Source organism: Geotrypetes seraphini, chromosome 12 (genome assembly GCF_902459505.1).
Source record: "Geotrypetes seraphini chromosome 12, aGeoSer1.1, whole genome shotgun sequence".
NCBI lineage: Eukaryota > Metazoa > Chordata > Amphibia > Gymnophiona > Dermophiidae > Geotrypetes > Geotrypetes seraphini.
In genome coordinates, this window is record NC_047095.1 from 118,606,096 (window position 1) to 118,617,727 (window position 11,632).

General features: G+C 45.2%; 1 protein-coding gene across 1 annotated transcript; it reads left to right on the forward strand.

The window, feature by feature from the left end:
• The first annotated feature begins 429 nt into the window (after window positions 1-429).
• LOC117346871 (TNF receptor-associated factor 2-like) lies at window positions 430-11,344 on the forward strand. Its single transcript, XM_033917062.1, has 7 exons — window positions 430-699; window positions 5,516-5,570; window positions 6,798-6,896; window positions 7,041-7,220; window positions 8,581-8,664; window positions 8,774-8,863; window positions 9,192-11,344. The coding sequence occupies exons 1-7, from the start codon at window positions 551-553 to the stop codon at window positions 10,095-10,097; spliced, it is 1,563 nt and encodes a 520-aa protein (XP_033772953.1). The 5' UTR covers window positions 430-550; the 3' UTR covers window positions 10,098-11,344.
• Window positions 11,345-11,632: the final 288 nt, after the last annotated feature.

Here is an 11,632-nt window from a genome sequence, read left to right on the forward strand (position 1 = left end):
GTGTAAATGAATAAAATTAAAAAAAAAAAAAAAGATGGCGGTTGTGTATTTAAGGGTTTGTGACTGGGGGTTTTTCAGTGAATGAGTGTTAGTGAGTACAATTGCATAAATCTCAAATGAAGTGTCTGATTGTGATTATGGAGAGATTGTGTCTCTGTGGGAGCATACTTGTAAGGGGGAAGGACTGGGAATCCCTGGCTGTAAAGTGATTGTAATTGCTCCCATCTGAAATCCCAAAAATAAACAAAACTCGTTTGCAATGTTCATGCCAGTAAGATATTAGGAAGGAGGGAGCAGGGGGGAGCCCAGGCTACTTACGCACTTCAGCAATCAGTGACTCAAAGTCTGAGAGATTTCCCATGGACTTACGTAATTACATGACTATATAACCCTGCAGTCATCTATCACTTCCCATTTCTACACTTCAACACAGTTGCTACCCTCTCCCGGCTCTCCCGTCTTGGACTGTGTCTCATCCGCAGAGGAGTCTGAAAGTCGAAGGCTCTAGCCCGGTGGATTTGTTTTGCGTTTCAGCGCCAGGCTGGTGATTATGGTGGCTCTGGCTACGTCCTTGCTGCCTCTGGATCTCACCGTTGGCACCGGGTTGCTGTGCTCGTCGTGCGGCTTCTTGCTCCTGCAGCCCAGGCAGACCGAGTGCGGACACCGCTTCTGCTCCGGATGCGTCGTCAAACTTCTCAGGTGAGACGGAGATGGGGGGGGCATACATGAAATGCTTAACCAGAGAGCCGGGGCTTGGGTGGCGGAGCCCTAGATAGGCATTCAGCTGCGCAATTAGATGCTTCCGCTCTGGAGCGTGTTGCCAGAGGTTGTGGCAAGAGCGGATAGCGTAGCTGGTTTTAAGAAATGTTTGGACAAGTTCCTGGAGGAAAAGTCCATAGTTTGTTATTGAGAAAGACATGGGAGAAGCCACTTCTTGCCCTGGATCAGTAGCATGGAATATTGCTACTCCTTGGGTTTTGGCCAGGTACTAGGGACATGGATTGGCCACCATAAGAACGGACTAGTGGGCTTGATGGACCATTGGTCTGACCCAGCCCAGCTATTCTTATGTTCTTATGGTTAAATTCAACAACCACGATCACCACGCAGAAATCCTGTACAAAGTGTCAGGTTTAAAATATGTGTCGATGGTTGTTTGAGTTTCTCTGGTTGTCTGGATCTTCTGTTTTTTTGCTTCGATTGCTGCTGCCCTAGGCGACAGCCTAGTCTCGCTTAATGGTTAAGCCGGCCCTAGTTTTAACCACACACATTTACTGCCGATTTATAATGTGAAATGAGCATTGATTCTCATAAACTGTGCTGTATTTTTATTTTTTTTTCCTGATACATGGAAACTTTATTTTTTTTTTTTTTCTTCACAAAAGCATTGAACCTTTGCTTTCTGGGAAGCACAAGTTTCCTTCCTCCAACCCCCTGCGATGCAAAATTAGCAAAGCTCTTGCATGTGAAACGGGGTTGGTTTGTTTTTCTGCAACCCTCGGCCATCTTTCCCACCAGACAATTTTTTTTCCCCACGTGTCAAATTTAAATTTTGCACCACACAAAATTTTCACTTTCGTAGCTAAAATTCACCCTTCTGCTCCGACTCTTGCTTATCGACCATTCAGACATGCCCCTTGTAGATTCTGCATATTTTTTCAGCCCTGGGCTGTGTAGTAAATTTTTGAATACTAATTTTATTTTTTTTCTGATACATGGAAATGTTTTTACAAAAGTATCGAACCTTTGCTTTCTGGGAAGCACAGATTTCTTCCCTCCCCCTTATACAAAGATTAGCATATCTAATTTTAAGATTTTCACAAGCGCAGCTATGTCAGTTTACACTTTTTCTTGTGAAATTCCGTGCAGTGTTAAATTCACTCTTTATCCCACTTTCTAATGTGGTACACCCAGTTTTGTGGAATTGACAGGAGAAGCAATTTTATATAATTGTATGGAAGAACTAGTGTTTAAGCCCGTTACATGAACAGGTACTAGATGTGTAAACGTTTACCACAATGGGACGCTGAGGCCTTTCTTTCTCTGCTTCCTGCTCCCCCCTCTCCAACAGTAGTCCTTCTCCCTTCCTTTTACCTCCCCCCTGTCCAGTAGTACCCCTTCTCCCTTCCCTGCTCCCCCTGTCCAGCATCCGCTAGCCTGGGCAGCCTCGGGGCTTTTGCTAGGCCGACCCGCCTCGCATTCTCCAAGTGGGCCGGCCTAGCAAAGGCCCCGCGACTGCTCGATGAAACCGCGGCCGCTGCCGCTGCTGGTCCGGGGGTGAGAAGAAGAGGCGTCCCGGCAGCGTGGGCAAAGGCAGGAAGTCAGCCGGCGTCAGAAATCGGGGCAGAAGGCAGGAAATCAGCTGAGGCAGGCAGGGGTGATCAGCAGCAGGCGGATTATTGTACTGCGCATACGCGGCATGGAAGCACGACGCACGGAGACACGGAGATTAAAGTGCGCATGTGCGCTAAGGGTTTCATTATGATAGATTTTCTGGGGGTACAACATATTTGACATGTGAAAAGTGATTACGATTCAATCGTGCATGGGTGTATGTGCAAATGTATGTGCAAAAAAACATGAGAACATAAGAATAGCCTTACTGGGTCAGACCAATGGTTCCGATCCAGGGCAAGCAGTGGCTTCCATGTCTTTCTCAATAACAGACTATAGGCTTTTCCTCCAGGAACTTGTCCAAACCTTTCTTAAAACCAGCTACGCTATCCACTCTTGCAACAATCTCTGGCAATGCATTCCAGAGCTTAACTATTCTCTGAGTGAAAAAATATTTTTTCCTATTGGATTTAAAAGTGTTTCCCCTGTAACGTCATTGTGTGTCCCATAGTCTTTGTAATTTTTGACGGAGTGAAAAATGATCCACTTGCACCCGTTCTACTCCACTCGGCATGGGTGCACTAGAAAAGCATGCTTCTAAACAGTCTTGTCGTAGGCGTTCCGGGGTGCAGTTGGAATGTTCAATGCATGCTTCATAACACGTGTGCACACGCTCAAAGGGAATTCCGTAAATGGCGCGCAGATTTACGTGGGCAGAATTGCAGGGTATCTCGAGGTGCGTACGCCACTAAATTGGCCGACGAGCCAATTAGCGTCGATAATTGGGCCCTGGCAATTATTTGCAAAGAGGCGCGGTTCTCTAAACGGCGCCATCGCGTGATTGGCGGCCGCTTTTAAGGCGGCCACCGACAATGGCACCGTGTAGACGCTGAACTTTAGAGAATCAAGGCTATAGGGCCAGATTCTATAAACAGCGTTTAACCTGGCAGAAACATAGCACCTACCACACGTTGGACGCCATTTGTAGAATTGTGCCTACTGGCACATAAATTGACTTTGGCGCCAATAGGCCTGTACACCGTAGGCACCAGTATATTAAGCCAGGAATTTCTTAGCCTAATATAGCAGCATCAAGTGGTGTGGTAGTGGAGGGTGGGCAGTCTGCCCGGGCAACGTCTTGGTGAGGGCCCAGGCACCCTTCTTTCCTTCCGCTCCCCCCACGCCTTCTCTGCTCCCCCATTGGCATAAGTGCTCATACCTAAAGGTTAATTTATTTAGTCATTTGTTTCGCCCGTCCTCCCAAAGGAGCCCAGAACGGGTTAGAAGAGTGCATTCATAGTACGGTTAGGACATACCTAGGTAAGAAATACAGATTCTACAGTATTTACAGCACAGGTGTCGAAGTCGGTCCTCGAGGGCTGCAATCCAGTCGGGTTTTCAGAATTTCCCCAATGAATATGCATTGAAAGCAGTGGATGCAAATAGATCTCATGCAGATTCATTGAGGAAATCCTGAAAACCCGACTGGATTCCGGCTCTCGAGGACCGGAATTGCCCACCCATGTCATAGAACAGGGGTAGGGAACTCCGGTCCTCGAGAGCTGTATTCCAGTCGGGTTTTCAGAATTTCCCCAATGAATATGCATTGAAAGCAGTGCATGCACATAGATCTCATGCAGATTCATTGGGGAAATCTTGAAAACCCGACTGGATTGCGGCCCTCGAGGACCGACTTCGACACCCCTGATTTACAGTATAGACATAACATTCCATTAACTTTTCATTCTTATGTCTTCCCTTAGGTACTTTATAGATTTCTGTGCTTAATCTTATACTCTAATACACAGGTGTCGAAGTCGGTCCTCGAGGGCCAGAATCCAGTCGGGTTTTCAGGATTTCCCCAATGAATCTGCATGAGATCTATTTGCATGCACTGCTTTCAATGCATATTCATTGGGGAAATCCAGAAAACCCGACTGGATTCCGGCCCTCGAGGAGGGACTTTGACACCCCTGCGGTCTAATACAAACCATGGCACTTTTTCTTCTCGGCCTTTTTTTGGCACATATTTTCCTCTTATGTCTCTTGTCGATGTTTCAAGCCTCCCTATATGATCACACTTGGCTCACTTGTTTTATCCTGCAGTCGAGTATAGACACTAATATGCATGCTCCAGATTGGCATCACAGTCACTTCGCATCTTTCCATCCTTATATCTTTCTCTTTATCATTATTCATCATTACCTCTTCCTTTTAGGACCCCTGAGGAAGGCGTGTTCGCCGAAACACGGACCGTGTAGGGTCCGGGTGGCTTTTTATCACTGTATTTTTTATCATTGTACTTTTTTAATTGAATTTTCATGGTTTTATATGTCAGTGTTTAATAAATTATCTCCAGAACATCTGTATCCACAGTTTTTGTTTTTGTTTTCATCAGTAGATGTAACATGCAGACGTAAGGGGATAAATTTAAGAAAAAGCGCCAAAATTTAGGCGCTGGATGATAAGCGCAAATTCTAATAATGGCGATTCCGACCTGCCTATGCCCCTCCCACATTCACGACCCTCTAGTACTTGCATACAAGGATTTGGGGAAGTTTCACAGGCCGATGCTAACGGGTGCTAATTAATACCAATTAACACTAATGTAAGCCAATGCGATGCGATGGCGTGCTTTATAACTCGTGTGTGCAGTTTTTTACTCTTGGTATAAATGTGGGCGCACAAGTGTGTAAGCGGTTAAGGTAGTATTTTATCAAAGGAAGTAGAGGCCTAGCTTCCTTTTAGAACAGGATCCTACCAGGCACTCTCTAGACCAGTGATTCCCAACTCTGTCCTGGAGGAACACCAGGCCAATCGGGTTTTCAGGCTAGCCCTAATGAATATGCATGAAGCAAATTTGCATGCCTATCACTTCCATCATATGCAAATCTCTCTCATGCATATTCATTAGGGCTAGCCTGAAAACCCGATTGGCCTGGTGTTCCTCCAGGACAGGGTTGGGAATCACTGCTCTAGACACCTAATTTTAGGCCCCCTGATTAAGGTGTGTAAGAATTAATGGGGGTCCTTGTAAGAACCTACGTAGCCTGGATAAAATTGGTGCTCTCGCCACATGGTGAAATTTGGTTCTTGGGGTGGGAGCTGGGAGAGTTACAATAGCAATGAAGGTGAGGGGTTAGTGACACCCCCGAGTGACTTCTCCTTTGTTTCCCTGCAGGAATGGGAAGGAAGCGGTTTGTTCCGTGTGCCAGGAACGGCTTTCCCCTAAGCAGGTGAGTCTTGGGAAAGGACGGGTCCTTTCTATCACACTCTCCCCTTCAGAACTTTTTTGGACAGAAACAGGCCAGGCAATGAACGGGGGCTGTTAGGTTGATCAAACTGTATCTACGTCACTTGCTAACCAGGCCGTGGTGGCTACCATCTTGAATGACATCGTAAGTGACCTTCTGAGTGAGGTCAGCAATGATGTTTCAGTGACCACAAGCAAGGGGCTTCTAGGTGTCCATAAATAAGAGGCATATTACCCCAGAACAAGGTGTGAGAGCTAAAGAGAGGATAAGGAGGAAGGAAAGAGGGATATATATATATATATATATATACACACATACACAAAGAAATGGCTGAATGGAGGGAAAGAGAGAGCGTGAGATAAAAATGGAGGAAGCCAGAGATAAAGGGTTAAATATGCATGCTAACTAAGGCCTTTCTTATTCCGGGCCTTTCTTATGACAGTACAAGGAGGCCTTAAAAGTTCTCAGCCCAACCAACCAACCAACTTCCTAAATTCTGAGCGTTATTTTACCACTCTAGCTGAAAAGAGTTGAGTGTCAGTTTGCAGGCATGAAATTCTATGTTTTGACTCTGTTTCGGATCACGTACTGAACCATATCCACGTCATTCTCTTCTTGGTTGGGCTGAGAACATTTCAGCACACACCCCCCCCTCGGGGAATTCCTGTGGAAGGAGGCCAAAAAAATAAGACTTAAAAAAAATTACACCACGGCACGCAAAAACCCCCCCAGAAACAATTAAATAAAATGTGCAAATAGATAGGGCTGAGAATTGCAGCAAAGAATGAGGAAGTGAAATGAGGAAGAGCTTCTGGCATGTTCCAGATCAGCAGTAGGACGGAAGATGATTCCTATGAAAGTGGGAACTACAAATAGTTTCATAGTTTATTAAAATCTGATTAAACGCTAAACATAAGATTCAAAGCGTTGTACAATTAAAACAATACATGATATAAATTAAAAGAAAAGGGGAATTAATATAAAAAAAAGCAAACAAGACTTATCGCGGACCAAACTAACACAGCATAGGGTAGGATAGTAAACAGGAGGGGAGAACTACATTTTTGAAGATAAAGAAGACAATTGGGAAGGACGGGAGGAATGACTAAAGCTAATTTACTTGGCGAGAAAGGAGAGAATTGGGGAGGGAGGAAGGGAGGTTATGTGAACATTTTCTAACTTTCAATTCATTCTCTCCTGTGTGATCAGTTCTACAGGGACCGGGCTGCTGAGAATGACACACTCGTGACAGAAGTCCGCTGTCCCAACGCTGGATGCTCCTGGACTGGGATTCTCAAACTGTACCTGGTAAGTGCTCAGGGTCTTCACGAGACCACAGCACAGCCTGCTGCGATGCGGCCCAAATATTGCCATTAAGAACAGCTTCTTGGATGTGTGTGTTGAAGGTTCACCTTTGACCCCTTTGGTGTTCCTCTCCTTTTCCTGGCTTAGGAGTCCCACCAGTCGGAGTGCGGTTGCGCCGCTACTGAACCCTGCCCAAACTCTGCCCTGGGATGCAAGTTCACAGCGGCGGATGAGAAAAGCCTGGGAAGACACCTTGCCGAGGAGTGTTCATGGAGAATGACGTCCTGTCCGTGCTGCGATGCTTCGTTTCCCTTCAGCTTGCTTCAGGTACGATCGAGAACAGAGATTCCACATCTACACTAGCCCTCCCTTCCATGATGTCTGCCCTCCTCTTCTGATCATTAGATACCTAGATGTGGGCAAGGATTTAATGCTAGTTCAGTGGTGTAGCCCACAAATCAGAGGGTTGGCTATGCTCCTAATTCAGATCCTTCAGAAATATCAGCATTGCTATTCCATGCCTTTGTCAGTCTTATTCTAGGATCTACTTTCTTTTTGTCCTAGTATATTTACTAGATTAAAAGGGCTGGAAGGGACCTTAGGAGGTCATCTAGAGTTCAATATTGAGCAAGATGATAGCTGTATAACTTTGTGTGGATCAAATATTCATATAAAGCAATGGTTCTCAATCCAGTCCTCAGGATACACCTAGATAGTCAAATTTTCAAGATATCTATATTGAATATGCATGAGCTAGATTTGCATGCATTACCTCCATAGAAAAATTAAGACTTGGAGGGACTTCAGGACACCATCTAGAGCAGTGGTTCCCAACCCTGTCCTGGAGGACCTCCAGGCCAATCGGTTTTTCAGGCTAGCCCTAATGAATATGCATGAGAGAGATTTGCATATAACGGAAGTGACAGGCATGCAAATCTGCTTCATGCATATTCATTAGGGCTAGCCTGAAAACCCGATTGGCCTGGTGGTCCTCCAGGACAGGGTTGGGAACCACTGATCTAGAGTCATAGGAAGGTTAAGACTTGGAAGGACCTCAGATAATCTAGAGTTGTAGGAATGTTAAGACTTGGGGGAACTACAGGAGGCCATGTAGAGTCATAAGAAGGTTAAGACCTGGAGGGACCTCAGAGGTCATCTAGAGTCGTAGGAAGGTTAAGACTTAGAGCAGGGGTAGGCAATTCCGGTCCTCGAGAGCCGGAGTCAGGTCAGGTTTTCAGGATATCCACAATGAATATGTATGAGATGGATTTGCATGCACTGCCTCCTTGAGATGCAAATCTATCTCGTGCATATTTATTGTGGATATCCTGAAAACCTGACCTGGCTCTGGCTCTCGAGGACTGGAATTGCAAACCCCTGACTTAGAGAGACTTCGGGAGGTTATGCAGTCCATTTCTTACCTCCACATGGGATAACCCTGTACTTACACTATCACAGAAAGAAGTGTGTCTAATCTGCTCTGAAAACTATTTGGAGACAAGATCCTACCACCTCCTTGAGCAATTCCTTTTCATGCCCAATTCTTCTCAAAGTTATTTTCTATGAGGATGTGGTTCAGGGCTACAGAAGTCTGGTTTTGGTTTGGATCGAGGTTTAACATGATTAGCAATTGCTAGGGTTTATCACGTGGGGCTGTTGATGTCTAACTGTGCTGCTTTCTTTGTAGGATCATCTCTGCAGTGTCTCCGAAAAGAGGGACTTATTCCTTTGCTGCCCTCTCAGCTCAAGGTCAACCAAGGTCATATCGGAGGTAAGGAGAAAGAGACAGAAAGAGGGAGGAAGAAGAGAAAGGCACAAAGAGGCTGCTGAAAAGGGGAGGAGCAAACAGATAGTTGACAAACATTGTTTCTGCTTTGCAGTGTTCATCGCTGGAATCTGGTTACAAGACGGAAAACCAAGCTAGAGCCCCTATATCCTGCCCATTCCAGGAGGCTGGATGCCAAAAAGAGGTTGGTATGAATTCCATTTTATTTCCCAGATTTGTTCTCCCTTTTGGCTGACTCTTCCACTTTGGAGATTCAGGCCTGGGATTTACATCTGTAGACATTTTAGAGAAAACGTCAATCACAAAAAAGAAAAATCTCTGCATCATGCCCAGAAGCAGAAGATGAGGGGTGGCAAGGTGGTGGTGGTGGTGGTTAGGGAACCCTGTTCTGCCAGGGTCAGAATTGGAACGGATGATGGGGGTATAGTTGCAACGGGACCACGAGAAGGCCAGAGGTTTGGAGCTGGTGAAGGTACTTGAAGTCACATTTATTCTTTTTTTATTTCCTGCAGTCACAGAAGGAGAGTTTGAAAGACCACCTGGAGGAAAACCAGCAGGCCCATCTCCTACAGCTCCTGTCCCAGGCCCTCGGCCTCCAGTCCCGACTGGACAAAGTCGAAGAGACAAACTCTGCCTTCAAACAAATGGTGATGCAGAAGATGGTGACGTTGACAGGGCTGGTCAGCCAGGACCTCAAGACCTGGGATAGAGAAGGCGACCTAAAGGAGACCAAAATCGGGGACGAAATGCTGGCTGTCACCAAGAAGACAGAACAGCTAGAGAGGACAGTTGGTGGATTCAACAAGGATCTCGATAAGTGTGCTGGAGCCCTGGAGGTCTTGCAGCAGCGGTGTTTGGAGTATGAGCAAATCATCCAAGACCTTCAGGTCAAGAACCGGACTCTGGAGAGCCAACTTAGAGCTGGAGGCTCTGTTGGTCCTGTCAGTAACAACGGAATTCTTGTTTGGAAAATTGAGAATATTTCAAGTCAACTGAGGGCTGCCAAAGCAGAGCAGAGGACCTCATTTTACTCCCCTGTCTTCTCCACTCACCCTTTTGGCTACCAGCTCTGCTGCAGGGTTTATCCCAATGGGGATGGCAGTGGAAGGGGTAGCCACCTTTCTCTGTTTCTGGCTATTGTGAAGGGAGACTGTGATGACGTCCTGCCTTGGCCCTTCAGGCAGAAGGTCACACTGATGTTGGTTGACCAGTCTGGGCAACAGAAGCACTTTCGGGAGACTTTCATCCCTGACACTCTGAGTGCCTCTTTCCACAAGCCCAAGACCCATATGAATGTGGCCAGCGGGAGCCCCCAGTTCATCAAACACAGTCTCCTTCTGGGCATAGCTAGTCCCTACCTCAAAAACAATGCCATCTACATCAAGGTCATTGTTGACCCTACGGGTCTTGAGCAGTGAAACACCTACATTCTACAGCTTTGTTTAGACTTATTTTGCTGATTCACTATAAATAGTTACATGAGGCCATGGTTGTTGCTCATACTTGAGGAATTACCAAAGCCAAAAGCTCTGGGAGTCCTTGCAACCAATGGGATGGCGGACAAGACAAATGGCTTGATGACATCAGCCTCTTGAAGATCATTTATAACTGCACTGAAACCTCCAGACTCATGAGTCCTTTTGGATTTTAATCTTCTGACTCAACTCACTCCCTTTCACCATTATTCCTCCCCGCCCAATAGAGGCATATTTTTATGGACTAAACTTTTCCTAATTTATTTATTTAAACAATATAATTATATATTTTGAAGTGCCAGTGTTTTCACTTAATGCCGACATGGAGCTCAAATCCTCTAAGAGAGATTGGAATTAACCATGACTCAGGAAACATTCCTCCGAAAATAGAGGATTTTTGTAATGTGTGCCAATATGTTTAGTGTGACTAAATTGTGACTATGGTCACTGACCATGGCTAGGAATGGATGACCATGGTATGATAACTCTGGGACAGTGGTTATGGGCCACAGCTGAGAATGACTGACTGGAATGCAACAATACTGTGATTAAGAAAGATGGAACTAATGGATTTAGTTTTAGCTCTTTTATGAGGTAATGACTTCTATGATGATGTCATAGTTTGCACTTTTTGTGGTGGAAAGTTGAGCGTGCTGAGCCGGGACCTGTTTTATTGAGTCAGGTCCCAACATTGTCTAGTGATGATGTCATTGCTTCACTTCCTATGGGTTCACACATCACTGAGGGCTTCTAATTTTCTGTCCTCGTAGGTGCAATATATGTCATTTCCTGTCTTTAGTTTAACTGCTCCGGGTTAAAACTAGCCACTTATGTCACTCCCTGACACATTTGTTCAAAACTGGCCACTTATGTCACTTCCTGTCTTGCTTGGTGACATCTCCATAGTCATTGTGTACCTTTTTTGACAGCAACCAAGAGGTATAGAAGTCGTGGTGACAGAGACAGGAAGTGACATAACTGTGGATGGAGCTCCCACTCTACACACTTAAAAGTAATACAGGAGCATTCTTGTATGTTGTTTACTGAAGAGCTAATTCCATATAATGTTTATTTAAAATATTTGTGCTTATTTTGAAATTGTTATTTATTGTCAGAACATTAATATTTATTGATTCTGTGATTAATTTATTACCTTGAAGCAATGTTAAATAAAATGTATTATTAACAGAGATGGGTCATTTACTTTACTGATTTAAAAAAAAAAAAAGGGTTTTATTAAACTTGCTTTTGCCTTTCTCGACTATATAATCTGACCCCTGACCAAAATAGAGCTAACCCTACTCAAGGAATGAAATCCATGAGACAAGATACGTAACCTCGGGTTTCATTCCCCATCCTTGGGGGCTACTAGGATAGGATTAATTCTTCGGTGGACCCTAGGTACCCAAGAATATTGGGACCCCTTGCTCTTCCCCTCCATGGCCCTACCCCCTCAATAGCCCTGCCCCCTTCCCGCC

Excerpts from the sequence above, each read along its gene's own strand:
- LOC117346871 (XM_033917062.1), top strand. The coding sequence starts at position 551 with ATGGTGGCTCTGGCTACGTCCTTGCTGCCTCTGGATCTCACCGTTGGC. Across the intron at positions 700-5,515 it reads TGCGTCGTCAAACTTCTCAG|GAATGGGAAGGAAGCGGTTT; the intron begins GTGAGACGGAGA and ends GTTTCCCTGCAG. Across the intron at positions 7,221-8,580 it reads TTCCCTTCAGCTTGCTTCAG|GATCATCTCTGCAGTGTCTC; the intron begins GTACGATCGAGA and ends CTTTCTTTGTAG.